Source organism: Coregonus lavaretus (assembly GCF_964263955.1).
Source record: "Coregonus lavaretus genome assembly, chromosome: 20".
Taxonomy (NCBI): Eukaryota; Metazoa; Chordata; class Actinopteri; order Salmoniformes; family Salmonidae; genus Coregonus; species Coregonus lavaretus.
In genome coordinates, this window is record NC_140007.1 from 42,863,736 (window position 1) to 42,882,558 (window position 18,823).

The 18,823-nt window shown below is 41.1% G+C and overlaps 2 protein-coding genes across 3 annotated transcripts; both read left to right on the top strand.

Annotated features, from left to right (window-relative positions):
* LOC311148022 (tumor necrosis factor receptor superfamily member 14-like) overlaps positions 1-18,823 on the top strand; it is a 216,709-nt gene that overhangs the window by 23,100 nt on the left and 174,786 nt on the right.
* Positions 3,211-18,023, top strand: LOC311148034 (tumor necrosis factor receptor superfamily member 14-like). Of its 3 annotated transcripts, none has more exons than XM_084184925.1 (10): positions 3,211-3,546; positions 14,217-14,342; positions 15,221-15,320; positions 15,417-15,542; positions 15,694-15,849; positions 16,007-16,094; positions 16,231-16,449; positions 16,598-16,691; positions 16,852-16,893; positions 17,936-18,023. In XM_084184925.1, the coding sequence occupies exons 2-7, from the start codon at positions 14,313-14,315 to the stop codon at positions 16,430-16,432; spliced, it is 702 nt and encodes a 233-aa protein (XP_084041051.1). In that variant the 5' UTR covers positions 3,211-3,546; positions 14,217-14,312; the 3' UTR covers positions 16,433-16,449; positions 16,598-16,691; positions 16,852-16,893; positions 17,936-18,023. The 3 variants fall into 3 exon arrangements, with proteins under 3 accessions (XP_084041051.1, XP_084041050.1, XP_084041052.1); XM_084184924.1 differs by having other exon boundaries at positions 14,224-14,342; XM_084184926.1 differs by lacking the exon at positions 3,211-3,546 and adding an exon at positions 11,470-11,813 and having other exon boundaries at positions 14,224-14,342.

The window sequence follows — 18,823 nt, forward strand, 5'->3', positions numbered from 1 at the left end:
ACTCCAGATGACTATGAATGAGGAGAGAGGTCAGTCATACCCTGGTCTGTACTCCAGATGACTATGAATGAGGAGAGAGGTCAGTCATACCCTGGTCTGTACTCCAGATGACTATAAATTAGGAGAGAGGTCAGTCATACCCTGGTCTGTACTCCAGATGACTGTGAATGAGGAGAGAGGTCAGTAATACCCTGGTCTGTATCTACTCCAGGGCCACTAGGCTGTTGTTGCTCTGCAGGTTCAGAGAGTCAATGGTCTCCTGGCAGACCTGGACCTCTCTCCTCAGGCTCCTCTGGGCTTCTCTCTCCACCTTCTGCTTTGTCTGAGCTGCTTTGTCTGACCTTTGACCCCAGCTACTCCTGGAGCTGGACTACAACCTGTAGTAGAATCACAGGGTACATTAGAGTATTTTGTGTAGATCAGTGACAAAAAGTGTAGATCAGTGAAAAAATAAAAAATAAACATTTCATCCATATTAATCCCAATTTGTAACACAATCTCATGTGTTAGGCCAATTAGTTGTCAGAGATTGCTCCAGTGAGAAACCTAAAACATAATCGCTGTGGGTGAATCTTCCTTCCTTTACATCCATATGTTTTTACTAGATGATGTAAATACACCGAGTACACCAAACATTAGGAACACCTTCTAAATATTGAGTTAAACCCCCTTCACCCTCAGAACAGGCATGGACTCTACAAGGTGTCGGAAGCGTTCCTCAGGGATGCTGGCTCATGTTGACTCCAATGCTTCCCACAGTTGTGTCAAGTTGGCTGCATGTCCTTTGGGTGGTGGACCATTTTTGATACACACAGGAAACTGTTGAGCGTGAAAAACCAAGCAGCATTGCAGTTCTTGACACAGACCGGTGTGCCTGGCACTTACTACCATACCCCGTTCAAAGGCACTTAAATATTTTGTCTTGCCCATTCACCCTCTGATAGGTACAAGTACACAATCCATGTCTAAATTGCCTCAAGGCTTAAAATCCTTCTTTAACAAGTCTCTCCCCTTCATCTACACTGATTGAAGTGGATTTAACAAGTGACATCAATAAGGGATCATAGCTTTCAGCTGGATTCACCTGGTCAGTCTATGTCACGGAAAGACCAGGTGTTCTTAATGTTTTGTACACTCAGTGTATATATATATATATATACACATTTGGTAGATACATACACTTCTAACAAACATGATCTTGAATGTGAACCAAATATCCAACTGTAACAGTATATATTTACAATGTGTTAATAAGGCTGAAAAGATGACATTGGTACTTTCTCGTTTGGACGTTAAACTATTTATCTTAGTTGGAAGGAAACTTTACTTTGCTAGAAGTGTGTAGACCAATACCTTATCTAGCACAGTTCATTAAGGTGAGATATTAACCCGAATAAGACTTCAAACACAAAAGTATTTAGGCTTTCTAACCATGATATCTCTTTAAGAGGAAGTGTAGCATATAAACCAAGTTATCAGATCATGAGTTCCATTCTCTTCCTCCAGCATTCTCACGAGTCCCTCACTCCTTCACATAAACAGGAGAACTGAAAGTAAAGAACTAAAATAACTGAAAGTAAAGGCAGTTCATAGAAAAGTCACATTCACAGTTTACTTGAAAGGACTTTAGGTGTGCTCGATCTAGGCACAATGGAAACAACGGAAGTGTGCAAAAAGTGCAAACACTGCCTGTCGGTTAAGCTAAATCATGAGCACCTGAAGTATTTCAATTATTTGAAATACATATTTGACCCAGGTCTGATTCACATATATAGCTATATAGCCTAATCTACAAATCTACACACTCAAAGCATGTTCAAACCTTTCTAGACATGGCCTGTAGCTGGGCCAACCGGTCCTTCCCTACCTTCCTGGACATGGCATATAGCTGAGGCAACCGGTCCTTCACTACCTTCCTGTTCATGGCCTGTAGCTGGGCTAACTGGTCCTTCAGCTGCTGTCTCAACTCATCCTGCTGGCTTTTAGCAGTGTTCAGCTCTCCTTCCTTTATTGGCACAGAGTTCTACACAAGGAACACACTGTACCTGCAGAATACAAAATACAGTATTGATTGGGATAACATACAACAGAAGTGTCACCATTTATTGACAGGATTTTTCACACCTATCCAAACCTTTCACTGAATTTGACAATGCCTATTCCCCCTCAGGAGACTGATAAGATTTGGCATGGGTCCCCAGATACTCAAAAAGTTCTACAGCTGTACCATCGAGAGCATCCTGACCGGTTGCATCACTGCCTGGTATGGCAACTGCTCGGCATCTGACCGTAAGGTGCTACAGAGGGTAGTGCGTACGGCCCAGTACATCACCGGGGCCAAGCTTCCTGCCATCCAGGACCTCTATATCAGGTGGTGTCAGAGGAAGGCCCTCAAAATTGTAAAAGACTCCAGCCACCCTAGTCATAGACTGTTCTCTCTGCTACCGCATGGCAAGCGGTACCGGAGCGCCAAGTCTAGGTCCAAAAGGCTCCTCAACAGCTTCTACCCCCAAGCCATAAGACTGCTTAACAATTAATCAAATGGCCACCCGGACTATTTACATTGACCCCCCCCCCCCCATTTGTTTTTACACTGCTACTACCTGCTGTTTATTATCTATGTATAGTCACTTTACCCCTACCTACATGTACAAGTTACCTCAACTAACCTGTACCCCTGGATATAGCCTCGTTATTGTTATGTTATTTTATTGTGTTACTTTTTTAAACTTTCGTTTATTTAGTAAATATTTTCCTAACTCTGTTTTCTTAAAACTGCATTGTTAGTTAAGGGCTTGTAAGTAAGAATTTCATGGTAAAGTCTACACCTGTTGATGCCGCGCATGTGGTAAATACAATTTGATTTGATACTGTATCTCCATGCCTACACACCAGAAGAGATCAAATTATTCTTCCTGGCCTCCTCTAAGTCACTCATCAGTTGTTCATTGGTTCTCTGCCATTCTCTCATCTGTCCAGTAAGTGATACTCTGTTGTCTTCCTCCTCACTGTTTACAGCATTCTCTGTATATCTGAAGAGCTGTGTTTGAGGCCATGTTCCAAGACTCAGACAAGGCCACCATGCAAGATTAGATCAGTTTTAGGTCATATTTTAGAAAATAACATTACATGCAGCCTGTATATCAATTTTAAATGTTAACAAATATTAATTCCTAACTCTGACCAAGTTAACTAAGGGTTAACCTCATACTGTATGTCTTGGTGTTCTGTCTCAGAGTGAGTTGCTTCTCTGTCCAACAGGGCTCGGAACCCTCCATGTTCAGGACCCCACCCAGGGCTGGCCTCTCTCAGCCTGTGGAGCTCCTCTTCTAGCCTGGCTATCTGCTGGCTCCTCCTTCTCCACCTCCCTCAGATTCCTGACCTCCTCTGACAGACGCACTATCAACTCTGCCTTCAATACAAAACAACACAGGGTGAAACAGTGAGAAGTTTTTCCTCATTCCTCATGTCTTCTATCATTCGTCCTCTTCCCGACAACTTTTCAAAACACCATAAGGAGGCGAGGAGGAGAAGAATCTGTTAATGGTATGTACAAATTATTTTGTTGACTTTAATTTGTTAATTTATTCTTTATTTAATTTGAAGTTAATTCATGCCAGTTTCAGTATACATTTTACAGCAGGCTATCTTTCAATCAGAGATGTTCTATTTTAGTTCAAATTTTAGGAAAAGTGAAAGAGAATTGGATGAGGATATCGTTCAATACAAAGAACCTAAAAGAAAAGTATATGAGATGAGCAAAGTTAGTGCAATTTTGGCTTTCATTTATGTTTCATTTTAGTTTTACAGTTTAATTCTAGATGTGTGTTGTGCTCTGTTGGTTCATGTATCAGTTTTAGTTTGAACAGTCTTGTAACCTGATCTTGTTTCGTTTTTGATTATTTTCCTTTAGTTAACATTTTAGTCAACCTTGAGGGTTCAAAGGCAGAGGGATAGATGACACTGTTAAAGTTAGAGCACTTTTATACTGTAGTATAAAAGTGCTCTATCAGAGATAGAGGGACATATGGTACTGTTAAAGTTAGAGCACTGCTGTGGTAATCAGTATATGGCTGTATACCCATCAAACCTTATCAAATGAACAAAGGTCACAACTTGTTGTTCAGTACATGAGCTGGAATACTCTCACAGAACTCTGAAATATACAGTGCAGAAAAGTTCCTACTTCCTCCCTGACCTCTGTCCACATCCTCATTACCAGAAATGATCAGTTCTGTCAGCTTCTCCTGAAGCACAGAGATCTCTTTGTCTTTCTTCAAACACTCCTGTTCAAACTCTGACAGGTGAGTGATTTCCTCACCTAACATCAGTATGTTCTGCTCCTGTAAAAAGAGGGATTACAATACTACAACTACAGTCACTACCAACCTCTAATATGGTGCACACCCCACTGAGCCAACCATAGTGCTAACAACCATCAGATCTGGGCTATCAATAAAGTGTCTACATGGATGTTTTGATTTCAGACTGATCCCCACCAATCTATATAAAATGATGTACTTTCTCATGTAGTAGGGTCATGTACCATGGTACCTTCCCCCCTGTGTCCTCAGACATGGTGGTTCTGGTGAAGTTAGGCTTGTTCTGATTACCTTCTCTGGCTGCTGCTGGGTCCAAGCAGACTAAACAGGTCATTTCCCTTTCTAGAGTCATTAACCTGCAGGCTTCAGAGAAAAACATTTATATATAGTTGAGCATGGTTGCAGAAGCACAACACTGGCTGAAAGGTTACAAACAATCCAACGGCTGAAAGGGGCTGACAATTATACTTTTAAAGGCAACCGAAGGTCAAATGTGGATTTTATTACAGATTCATTCATTTAAATAATGGTGACATTAATCAATTTACAACTGAAGGAGGGGTCAGATTTAGGGATGACTTTGGGACGCTCTGCTGATGCTCTGGCACATGATGGACACTTCTGATTGTCCACAACTAAAGGCAGATGGACATTCTCTGACCATTGAGAGGATTCCTTGTCATTGATCGTGTCAGATCAGTCTGTCAAAAGAAGTGACTGTAGTAAGTTCACCTGGTTAACTCTGATTACTTGGCAGAGATGTCAGATCAACATTCAGTTTTGATTGATATTTCATTGAGTTGTCAACCAACATAAATTCAATGTGAATTGGGTTAAAAGTTGTATAAAGAGTCTACGTTTATGACTTACAAATCCAATTTGTTTTCCATGCATAATTGATTTTTTTTAAAAGATCAGTTGGACAAAGTTGTTAAAATGCTGATTTAGCACCATTTTCCCAGTCAGCACTCCACTGTGAGTGTGGACAATGTAATGAGCTCTAGTAGTGTATTAGAGCTTGGTTTTCCTGGTAGTTTGGAGGGCTCCAGGAAGTCTTTAACAGTAGTGTGTCTTGGCTCCAGGAAGTATTTAACAGTAGTGGGTCTTGGCTCCAGGAAGTCTTTAACAGTAGTGGGTCTTGGCTCCAGGAAGTCTTTAACAGTAGTGGGTCTTGGCTCCAGGAAGTATTTAACAGTAGTGGGTCTTGGCTCCAGGAAGTCTTTAACAGTAGTGGGTCTTGGCTCCAGGAAGTCTTTAACAGTAGTGGGTCTTGGCTCCAGGTGTCATTAGTCTACCAGGTGTCTCACACATCATCTTCAGGATGCCATTTTTAAAGTTGATTTAAAATATATGTAAATTATTGAAAAAATACATATTTCCCTATTCACCCATTTTTCATGAATAGGTTGTTCATTTCATATGAAATCATCTACTATATACTAGATCTTTTAGTTTGGAAAGTGAATCAAGCTTTTTAATGTGGATTGTATTTTGGAAAAAATATGCACATAATACAAGGGTAAATGTACATTGTTTTTTTTATTTAAATGAGCTCTAGCTTAATTTACATTTTAGTTATTTAGCAGACTCTCTTATCCAGAGCGACTTACAGTTAGTGAGTGCATACATTATTATTTTTTTCATACTGGCCCCCGTGGGAATCAAACTCACAACCCTGGCATTGCAAACTACCCTCAACCAATTGTGCGCCGCCCCATGGGTCTCCAGTCACAGCCAGCTACGACAGAGCCTGGATTCGAACCAGGATCTCTAGTGGCACAGCTAGCACTGCGATGCAGTGCCTTAGACCACTGCGCCACTCGGGAGACAAGCACCTAAAATAACAGTCTGTTGGTTATTTTTTTAATTTTAGATACAATTATTTACATGTCTAATGATGTTTTGATAAGAAACATGTTGATGTTCGGCTTTGATTGTTGCTTTTTCCAATAATTTCTTTCTGCTGTCAAAATGACCCCAGAACGGTATAATCCATGTAAAATATGTTGGTAGTTGGAGGGTTAAATCGTATTTTATTTGTTTTGTTTTATGTTCGTTGGTGCCGACGTTAAGGCTAATCTAAAGATGGTGCTGGCGAAAGCTAAAACTGGAGATTGTAGAGAGTATAGAGATATTGTTATCCACGTCGGCACCAACGATGTTAGGATGAAACAGTCAGAGGTCACCAAGTGCAACATAGCTTCAGTGTGTAAATTAGCTAGAAAGATGTGTCGGCATCGAGTAATTGTCTCTGGCCCCCTCCCAGTTAGGGGAAGTGACGAGCTCTACAGCAGAGTCTCAGCACTCAATCGCTGGTTGAAAACTGTTTTCTGCCCCTCCCAAAAGATAACATTTGTGGATAATTGGCCCTCTTTCTGGGACTCACCCACAAACAGGACCAAGCCTGACCTGCTGAGGAGTGACGGACTCCATCCTAGCTGGAGGGGTGCTCTCCTCTTATCTACCAACATAGATAGGGCTCTAACTCCTCTAGCCCCACAGTGAAATAGGGTGCAGGCCAGGCAGCAGGCTGTTAGCCAACCTGCCAGCTTAGTGGAGTCTGCCAATAGCATAGTCAGTGTAGTCAGCTCAGCCATACCCATTGAGACTGTGTCTGTGCCTCGACCTAGGTTGGGCAAAACTAAACATGGCGGTGTTCACCCTAGCAATCTTATTAGGATAAAGACCTCCTCCATTCCTGCCATTATTGAAAGAGATCGTGATACCTCACATCTCAAAATAGGGTTACTTAATGTTAGATCCCTCACTTCAAAGGCAGTCATAGTCAATGAACTAATCACTGATCATAATCTTGATGTGATTGGCCTGACTGAAACATGGCTTAAGCCTGATGAATTTGCTGTGTTAAATGAGGCCTCACCTCCTGGTTACACTAGTGACCATATTCCCCGTGCATCCCGCAAGGGCGGAGGTGTTGCTAACATTTACGATAGCAAATTTCAATTTACAAAAAAAAAAATGGCATTTTCATCTTTTGAGCTTCTAGTCATGAAATCTATGCAGCCTACTCAATCACTTTTTATAGCTACTGTTTACAGGCCTCCTGGGCCATATACAGCGTTCCTCTCTGAGTTTCCTGAATTCCTATCAGACCTTGTAGTCATAGCAGATCATATTCTAATTTTTGGTGATTTTAATATTCACATGGAGAAGTCCACAGACCCACTCCAAAAGTCTTTCGGAGCCATCATCGACTCAGTGGGTTTTGTCCAACATGTCTCTGGACCTACTCACTGCCACAGTCATACTCTGGACCTAGTTTTGTCCCATGGAATAAATGTTGTAGATCTTAATGTTTTTCCACAAAATCCTGGACTATCGGACCACCATTTTATTACGTTTGCAATCGCAACAAATAATCTGCTCAGACCCCAACCAAGGAGCATCAAAAGTCGTGCTATAAATTCTCAGACAACACAAAAATTCCTTGATGCCCTTCCAGACTCCTTCTGCCTACCCAAGGACGTCAGAGGACAAAAATCAGTTAACCACTTAACTGAGGAACTCAATTTAACCTTGCGCAATACCCTAGATGCAGTTGCACCCCTAAAAACGAAAAACATTTGTCATAAGAAACTAGCTCCCTGGTATACAGAAAATACCCGAGCTTTGAAGCAAGCTTCCAGGAAATTGGAACGGAAATGGCGCCACACCAAACTGGAAGTCTTCCGACTAGCTTGGAAAGACAGTACCGTGCAGTACCGAAGAGCCCTCACTGCTGCTCGATCATCCTACTTTTCCAACTTAATCGAGGAAAATAAGAATAATCCAAAATTTATTTTTGATACTGTTGCAAAGCTAACTAAAAAGCAGCATTCCCCAAGAGAGGATGGCTTTCACTTCAGCAGTAATAAATTCATGAACTTCTTTGAGGAAAAGATCATGACCATTAGAAAGCAAATTACGGACTCCTCTTTGAATCTGCGTATTCCTCCAGGGCTTAGCTGTCCTGGATCTGCACAGCTCTGCGAGGGCCTGGGATCGGGAGAGACACTTAAGTGTTTTAGTACTATATCTCTTGACACAATGATGAAAATAATCATGGCCTCTAAACCTTCAAGCTGCATACTGGATCCTATTCCTACTAAACTGCTGAAGGAGCTGCTTCCTGTGCTTGGCCCTCCTATGTTGAACATAATAAACAGCTCTCTATCCACCGGATGTGTACCAAACTCACTAAAAGTGGCAGTGATAAAGCCTCTCTTGAAAAAGCCAAACCTTGACCCGGAAAATATAAAAAACTGTCGGCCTATATCGAATCTTCCATTCCTCTCAAAAAATTTTGAAAAAGCTGTTGCGCAGCAACTCACTGCCTTTCTGAAGACAAACAATGTATACGAAATGCTTCAGTCTGGTTTTAGACCCCATCATAGCACTGAGACTGCACTTGTGAAGGTGGTAAATGACCTTTTAATGGCGTCAGACCGAGGCTCTGCATCTGTCCTCGTGCTACTAGACCTTAGTGCTGCCTTTGACACCATCGATCACCACATTCTTTTGGAGAGACTGGAAACCCAAATTGGTCTACACGGACAAGTTCTGGCCTGGTTTAGATCTTACCTATCAGTTTGTCTCTGTGAATGGTCTGTCCTCCGACAAATCAACTGTACATTTCGGTGTTCCTCAAGGTTCCGTTTTAGGACCACTATTGTTTTCACTATATATTTTACCTCTTGGGGATGTTATTCGAAAACATAATGTTAACTTTCACTGCTATGCGGATGACACACAGCTGTACATTTCAATGAAACATGGTGAAGCCCCAAAATTGCCCTCGCTAGAAGCCTGTGTTTCAGACATAAGGAAGTGGATGGCTGAAAACGTTTTACTTTTAAACTCGGACAAAACAGAGATGCTTGTTCTAGGTCCCAAGAAACAAAGAGATCTTCTGTTAAATCTGACAATTCATCTTGATGGTTGTAAAGTCGTCTCAAATAAAACTGTGAAGGACCTCGGCGTTACTCTTGACCCTGATCTCTCTTTTGACGAACATATCAAGACTGTTTCAAGGACAGCTTTTTTCCATCTACGTAACATTGCAAAAATCAGAAATTTTCTGTCCAAAAATGATGCAGAAAAATTAATCCATGCATTTGTTACTTCTAGGTTAGACTACTGCAATGCTCTATTTTCCGGCTACCCGGATAAAGCACTAAATAAACTTCAGTTAGTGCTAAATACGGCTGCTAGAATCCTGACTAGAACCAAGAAATTTGATCATATTACTCCAGTGCTAGCTTCCCTACACTGGCTTCCTGTTAAGGCAAGGGCTGATTTCAAGGTTTTACTGTTAACCTATAAAGCGTTACATGGGCTTGCTCCTACCTATCTTTCCGAGTTGGTCCTGCCGTACATACCAATACGTACGCTACGGTCACAAGACGCAGGCCTCCTAATTGTCCCTAGAATTTCTAAGCAAACAGCGGGAGGCAGGGCTTTCTCCTATAGATCTCCATTTTTATGGAACAGTCTGCCTACCCATGTGAGAGACGCAGACTCGGTCTCAACCTTTAAGTCTTTACTGAAGACTTATCTCTTCAGTAGGTCATATGATTGAGTGTAGTCTGGCCCAGGAGTGTGAAGGTGAACGGAAAGGCTCTGGAGCAACGAACAGCCCTTGCTGTCTCTGCCAGGCCGGTTCCCCTCTCCACTGGGGTTCTCTGCCTCTAACCCTGTTGCAGGGGCTGAGTCACTGGCTTGCTGGTGCTCTTTCATGCCGTCCCTGGGAGGGGTGCGTCACTTGAGTGGGTTGAGTTACTGACGTGATCTTCCTGTCTGGGTTGGCGCCCCCCCCCTTGGTTTGTGCTGTGGTGGAGACCTCTGTGGGCTATACTCGGCCTTGTCTCAGGATTGTAAGTTGGTGGTTGAGGATATCCCTCTAGTGGTGCGGGGGCTGTGCTTTGGCAGAGTGGGTGGGGTTATATCCTTCCTGTTTGGCCCTGTCCGGGGGTTTCTTCGGATGGGGCCACAGTGTCTCCGGACCGCTCCTGTCTCAGCCTCCAGTATTTATGCTGCAGTAGTTTATGTGTCGGGGGGCTGGGGTTAGTTGGTTATACCTGGAGTACTTCTCCTGTCTTATCCAGTGTCCTGTGTGAATTTAAGTATGCTCTCTCTAATTCTCTCGTTCTCTCTTTCTCTCTGAGAACCTGAGCCCTAGGACCATACGTCAGGACTACCGGGCATGATGACACCTTGCTGTCCCCAGTCCGCCTGGCCTTGCTGCTATTCCAGTTTCAACTGCTCTGCCTGCGGTTACGAAACCCCTACCTGTCCCAGACCTGCTGTTTTCAACTCTTAATGATCGGCTATGAAAAGCCAACTGAGAGACCTGAGCCCTAGGACCATACGTCGGGACTACCGGCCGTGGTGACTCTTTGCTGTCCCCAGTCCGCCTGGCCTTGCTGCTATTCCAGTTTCAACTGTTCTGCCTGCGGTTATGGAACCCCTACCTGTCCCAGACCTGCTGTTTTCAACTCTTAATGATCGGCTATGAAAAGCCAACTGAGATTTATTCCTGATTATTATTTGACCATGCTTGTCACTTATGAACATTTTTGAACATCTTGGCATGGTTCTGTTATAATCTTCACCCGGCACAGCCAGAAGAGGACTGGCCACCCCTCATAGCCTGGTTCCTCTCTAGGTTTCTTCCTAGGTTTTCGCCTTTCTAGGGAGTTTTTCCTAGCCACCGTGCTTCTACACCTGCATTACTAGCTGTTTGGGGTTTTAGGCTGGGTTTCTGTACAGCACTTCGAGATATTAGCTGATGTAAGAAGGGCTATATAAAATAAAATTGATTGATTGATTGATTGATTGATTGTTCAGCCTGGGGTATATTCATTACGCTGATTCTGTTGCACAACGTTTCTTAAACGGAAGCTAAATATAGAAATCGGGGAGAGACTACCTGAATTTGTCCAATAGAAACTCTTGTTTTGCTCTGTTTGCTTCCGTTTGATCCTGAAATGGTCAACGGTTTCCGTAATTAATACACCCTCTGGAAAGTCACTGGAACCCCATGTGTGTGTCGTGAACAGCATTAGTATGTGCAACATTTGTGTAATCGGTGGTTTGCCTTCAAAATAAGTCCCTATTCAAACTGATGCAAACATGAAAATAGTGGAATCATGCCAAAATTGGTCCACCTAAAAGTTTCATAAAAAATATAAATGAACCCCCCTCCCCAACGTGACAAATATTTTCACATGACCCTCTCCTTGTACTGTAAAATAGATTGAACACACTCCCCCCTCATAGAATTAACTGAAAATAATGTTTACGCCCACAAATAACAACAACTAGCGACCCTGTGTTTATAAACGTGGATATCGACTTTGCCACTTCGGTATGCTTTGTGGCACAGTCGATGCCACGCAGGACTACAGGCTAGAAGGTTGAGGGTTCGCCGAACTCCCTCTTCCTGCCTGTTTTATTACTTCACGATCAGAGCCGGTTGCAGACAATGATCAGGTATGGGGGAATCAGATTTTGATTCCATATTTATAATTATATAAAATATATGCAACAAATGTTCCACCAACAGGTTTCTGTGCCAGTGCACCACACAACCACTAAACAAAACAAACCGACTTCGGGCACTTCAACATCATGGTTTGCGTTTTCAACACCACAATAAATAGATTATGTCAATCTCGACAAACAGAACATACATCCCTCCCTACGGTGTTATGTAGGTTTACCCAGTATCAAAGGCTTGGTTTGACAATCTCCAAACGTCAAACTTTTTGGTGTTTTGTAACAGATTTATCTTTCTATTCATCAAATTGCCGCCGCACAGTTTGGATTGATTGATTTAATTTAATTTGTCCGTTTTAAAAAATACATACTGTATATATACACAAATCATTTTACAAGTGACTGGGATTGCACAATAAAGTCGGGGTCTTATTTCCATTGTGGTCCCTATATTTGCTGCAGCATATGCTACAGTAATACAAGGACTAAATGCACGTCTAATTTACACATCTCCATCTGGCTTTCAGGGGTCACCTTATTTTTTAATTGTAAAGATTTGTATTTATTTATTTGCTGTAGAGTAGTGTACGCCAGCAGTCAGTCATAGTAATTTTCTCTCTCCATCAATTCCATTCAAATGGCATCCAAAATAGATAATCCTGTTCAAAATTGATATATATAGATCATCAATTTAATTTAGCCAATTATAATGTCTTAACCGAATTAAACAAAACAGATTTTGCATATTTAAACTGGTTTTGATTAATAAATAGGCTTACAATAATAAATGATATACAATAATAATTATGATAAAACAAATAATTATGAATAAATATAAGTTCCAAAATTGCATCCTACCTGAATAGGGAGTTGCACAGTAGCCTGCATTTGGTCTTGCCAACGTTCTTCTCATCTTTCACTACAATATTAAAACCTACATTCAATTCCCCTTGGAGGCTTTTCACTATAGGCAAACTGTTTTTACTCGAACTTTTGTTTTACATCAATGAAAAAGGCCTCCATCTTCACTACAATTGTATTTATTGGCTTTTCACTTTTTATCGTCCAAAAGACGCAATTACCGGCTAAGGGAAACCCTGGCGCATTTTCACATCAGAGTTGTGTTTCTATCAAATTGACTTGTTGCAGCTCAAAGTCTGTGCGTAAACACGTAGTGCATATACTTCAACCACTAGAAACTTTGCGTAGGCATTGTCTAGTTTGCAGGAAGATGAGCACATTTTCATGTCAAGTTCAGTTTTTATAAATGCCAACTTTTGCGGGAAAACTGGCGCACGCATGTTTTGGGGTCTATTTTGTACATGTATCCTCCCGAGTGGCGCAGTGGTCTAAGGCACTGCATCACAGTGCTAGCTGTGCCACTAGAGATCCTGGTTCGAATCCAGGCTCTGTCGTAGCCGGCCGCGACCGGGAGACCCATGGGGCGGCGCACAATTGGCCCAGTGTCGTCCAGGGTAGGGGAGGGAATGGCCGGCAGGGATGTAGCTCAGTTGGTAGAGCATGGCATTTGCAACGCCAGGGTTGTGGGTTCGATTCCAGTACAAAAAATAAAAATGTATGCACTCACTAACTGTAAGTCGCTCTGGATAAGAGCGTCTGCTAAATGACTAAAATGTAAATGTAAATATGCACGGTTAATAAATGAGGCCCCAGGCCAGGGTTTGAGAAATCAATTAGAGAATTGATAAATTCCTCCTTAGTTGTACATTTTCTCGAAAACTAAAGGCACAACCTAGATTGGAGCCAATGTCTTAAGTAGTCGTGAAAGTGACAAACTGACATGTTTTCATTTTCGTCCAAAACACTTTTATATCGAAGGGGTGCCTTTGAGTTGACGGTTTGCACATGCGCAGTTCGGTGCATGTGCAAACCGAGACGACCGTTAGACCCGATTACGTGTTTCTACGCATGCGCTTAGCGAGCCAACGTAACCATGACATCGCCTACAAGTGTGATCGAGGATTTCTATTGGTGAAGCAGTTTTAGTCTGTCTTCATACTGTACTGTCTTTGGTAGAACGGACATTGCTCCATGTACAAGGCTACGTCACCACAAGAGGGCACCATTCTCTAATAATCATTTTCCAATTTCTGTCCAATTTCTGTTAAAGCTATTTATCTCAAAGTTGATAAATAGCTTATCACAGTTTTTTTCAGTGATTCAATTCAGCAAGATATCATAATTTACTAAGTGAAAGGTCATTATATATTTTTATGATTTAGTTCAGTTTTATTCACGTTGATGGTGGTGACTGATAACTCAGGGTGGCCAGCCAACGTACATTACTATATTGTATTTATTAACTGGGCAATATTTAAGCAGAATATAATTTAGCTATTCCTACTATACAGTACACAAATACTAAAATACATTAAGTCCACAGGTCAGTTCATCTCGATACTTCAAAACTCTTAAGAACTTCACAAATCCAGTGTGTGGGTCTTCCAGTGAGTTGGTGAGAATTGAGGAACCATGGCACAGTTTGAAACCTTGATATGGACTGTAAGTGAAACATTTCTGATTTGCACATTTTGTGGCTTGGCATGTTTTTACTAGCCTTATATGCTGCGAAACAGAATGTAAACTTGGAGATCAGGATGGTTTGTATGAGGCTCTCTGTTCACGCAACAGAAATTCCTGGCACCAAACAGCATGCTCAATTCACAGTATGCTCAATTCACAGTATGCTCAATTCACAGTATGCTCAATTCACAGTATGCTCAATTCACAGTATGCTCAATTCACAGTATGCTCAATTCACTGTATGCTCAATTCACTGTATGCTCAATTCACAGTATGCTCAATTCACAGTATGCGCAATTCACTGTATGCTCAATTCACTGTATGCTCAATTCACAGTATGCTCAATTCACAGTATGCTCAATTCACAGTATGCTCAATTCACAGTATGCTCAATTCACAGCATGCTCAATTCACAGCATGCTCAATTCACAGTATGCTCAATTCACTGTATGCTCAATTCACAGCATGCTCAATTCACAGTATGCTCAATTCACAGTATGTTCAATTCACTGTATGCTCAATTCACAGCATGCTCAATTCACAGTATGCTCAATTCACAGTATGCTCAATTCACTGTATGCTCAATTCACAGTATGCTCAATTCACAGCATGCTCAATTCACAGTATGCTCAATTCACTGTATGCTCAATTCACTGTATGCTCAATTCACTGTATGCTCAATTCACTGTACGCTCAATTCACAGTATTTACAAAAGCCAGTTTAAAATGGTCCTACATAATTACATTATATTTGAATTGTGAATATTTGTTAGAATTTTCCTAACTAGTTCTGTAAGTTTTATGAATACACATCAGTTTCAATTTGAGTGATTAGTGTATATTTTCTCTACTTCCAGATAAATATTATATTGGTGCTTGAAAGCATTGGATCCTGTATTGCATGTGGTAGAGCCGAGTACAGAATAGGGGATGAATGTTGTCCTATGTGTTTACCAGGTAAGGACCGTCTCTTTACATCATATGAATCACCAGACATTAATACATCATCAACACCAACAGAAAAACATGACATTGTGATTCTCTCTTCTGCAGGAAATCGTGTTTATAAGCATTGTACTGAATTCACCAGCACCAGCTGTGTGCCCTGTGTTGATTCTACATTCCTTGATGAGCCCAATGGTCTCATGAAATGCAAAGTGTGTACCAACTGTGATCCAGGTAAGAGTGGTCCTGTGTGTCTGCACTGAAACCCTGACACAAACACTGACATGTTAGTCTATGCTGTTGTGCTATGAGGATATATCAGTTGTATGAATGAAATGTGTCTCATATTTTGCATCAGATATAACACACAATGTTTTCTCAATAGGTTTGGGTTTGAAGGTAAAGCAGCCGTGTAGACCTTCATCAGACACTGTCTGTGGGACACTGGAGGGGTTCTACTGTCTAGACCCAACTAAGGATGGTTGTAGAGCAGCCCAGAGACACAGCACCTGTAAACATGGTCAATACATCAGCCACACAGGTTGGTCTTCTGTCTCACTCATAAAACTAATTGAGTTGTCATAATTCATTTGAGTCAAGTTAACTTCAGTGTGAATAATCATTACAGTTAATGGAATTAAATTAGTAACTAAACTAAATGCAATTTTTAATTAACATTTCAACATGTATTTGTGCAGGAACAACATCTACAGATACTGTGTGTGCTGACTGCATTGGTGATACCTATTCAAATGGATCATTAACATCCTGCCAGCCACACACCAAGTAAGTTCACATATGTTTACATAAATCAAAAGTGTAAGATAAAGACTACAATAATATACTAAAGTACAAATCTACAATAAAACGGAAAGTTGAAATATCAGATTGGGTTCTCAGACTGTTATATTATGTGTTACAGGTGTAAATCCTTAGGTCTTCAAGAACTTAGACCAGGAACTCATTTGTCCAATTCTGAATGTGGACCACAATCCTCAAAAATAGAAACTGGAATCATAATTGGTGTTGCGGCATCAGTCCTAATAATAATAATAGGATTTGTAATTCTAAGGAGGAAAAAGGAGGAAAAAAAGTCCAACAACAGTGATTTTTTTCTCCAGTGACAGTAATTGCTGTAGAGGTATGTTGATATCATGTACATTTTAAACAGTCCATATTTTCATTTTGAACAGTCACTGTGTTAAGGTTAGCTGACCGGTTGTTGTTATTGTTCTACTTTGGGGCTGAACTTGAAATGTTTTATTGAGTAATATGTTTCCTTCTATTAGGCATCATCAGATTTAGAGGAAACACCAAGCAATGTACAATGAAACAGAAGAAGGTACAGCGTCTTGCATGTGTTCGTTTTGGAAGTAAGTAATGGTGAGTTGTCAAGAACTTCAGCCATATGACAAAAGATGTACGCTCTATTGCTTCACGTTATCAATGCTATGATGACAATTAAGATATGGTCAAAGTGCTATAAAGCTATAGCCTCACTCTCACACGGTCCTTGTTCATTACTGGTTTATTCTCTCCCCAGATTCAAGCTCTGGCCACACTTATCATTACAATGCTACCTGAGGTATGTCCAGATTCTGTACACTGTGGTAAATGTGATCTAGATTCAATTTTTTCTTAAAGTTGGTTTCTATGCATATTAATTTTGTAGTGTACAGAGATTCAGCTGACTTTGAAGCTTAACCATGGACCCGATGTCCTGAATCCCTAAAAGTAATTCCAAGGAAATGGCACAATTTTTATTTTTTATATCTTGGGGGCAAAGAAAGAAACCTTAGTTGAAAACAGGTTCTGTGGGGGGAAACCCTCTGCTCTGTCTACAGGGAAGGTCAAGTGGGCCCACATAGGTGCAAATTCAAATGTCTGGCAGTTGAAGCTTCAGTACAAAAGGGACTAAAAATGACCCTGGTTAGCCTTCTAATACAGGTGCAGTAGCTGCTTGGAGCGTGTGCCCCAGAGAGCAGAGTATGAGGGGGTTAAAGGTTATAAAGCATAATCATGAGGAAATGTACAGATTACAACATCACCAAGACTGGAAAGCAAACATTGTATCTTTGTATGAGAGCCTAGAAGACGCTGATCGCGCTCCAGTGAGTATTTATCAAACCGCAGAATGAGACTGAAAATGAAAGTTTTAATTTAGATTCAATTTAATTTCACAACGCGGCAGTGTGTAAATTGTATTTTTATGTAATACATCTTCACTCTCTCCTTCTCAAACTGAACCGAACATAGGCTAGTCCTTTTTGACCTAATCAAACATTATTTTCGGAAGAACCATTTGACTCCCCTCTTGAGCACCGTAGGCCTACACATCCATTGGTTAGGCTGTGTGAGCAGAGCAGGCCGAGGATCACATTAGGAATATCCACTCCAGTGTGTAATGCAGCCTCGTTTTATTTACACCTTCCCAGCAGGTATCTTAGAAATGTTTGTCTCACCTAGGGTGGCAGAATATCCAGGGCCGGGCCTGTTAGGCCCATAAATTGTGAACACATAGGAGGTCCAGTACCGGGAAGAAATGTAATCTACACTGAATACCTTCCGAATGCACTATGTGTCAGTTGTATCTGCATCAGATAATACATGCCATGTTTTCTCCATAGGTTTGGGTTTGAAGGTAAAGCAGCCATGTAGACCTTCATCAGACACTGTCTGTGGGACACTGGAGGGGTTCTACTGTCTAGACCCAACTAAGGATGGTTGTAGAGCAGCCCAGAGACACAGCAGCTGTAAACCTGGTCAATACATCCGTCACACAGGTTGGTCTCCTCTCAAGTATTCAACATGATTTTGTCATGATTTCTAGTGTGCCAAGGTACTCTACTGAATTAAAAGTAGCTGATCGTTTGATTGATTGAAATCATTGGACAATTACAATTAAGTCAAGATGAGTACATGGGGAATGTTTAAGTACAATGTTTACAAGTTTGTTTTGGGAAGTCTAGTTTTTTAATAATTTAAACGTATGTTTAAACCTCCATTTGTGCAGGAACAACATCTACAGATACTGTGTGTTCTGACTGTACTGGTGATACTTATTCAGATGGATCATTAACAGCCTGCCAGTCACACACTGGGTAAGTGTGGCTTACACAAATAGTTTTTACCCTAAATACAAAGTTACCTAACACACATCTAAAACTGAAAGATGTATGACCAAGTTATAAAGGAATCATTAATGGCCAGTATTTATCTGTTTATAGATGTGAATCCGTGGGACTTCAGGAAATGAAACCAGGATGTCCTTGGTCGGATTCAGAGTGTGGACCACAACTATCCCATTCAACAGCTAGAGGCATAATTGGTGTTGTGGCATCCATGACAGTTCTCATGATATTAGCTGGAGCTGTTTTCTTATTAATAGTAGTGAGAAAAAGAAAAAACTCAGATTCATTTTAGGAATTGCATCAGTAAATTATTGTTTAGTGTGTGTGTGAATTCTTTTTTAGTGTTTGTGTGAGTATGAGTGAGTTAGAGAGAGTGGTGGCAGG

Coding starts and splice junctions, on each gene's coding strand:
- LOC311148034 (XM_084184925.1), top strand. CDS start 14,313: ATGGCACAGTTTGAAACCTTGATATGGACT. Junction 15,321..15,416: donor TTGTCCTATGTGTTTACCAG/GTAAGGACCGTC, acceptor TCTCTTCTGCAG/GAAATCGTGTTTATAAGCAT. Junction 15,850..16,006: donor TCAATACATCAGCCACACAG/GTTGGTCTTCTG, acceptor GTATTTGTGCAG/GAACAACATCTACAGATACT.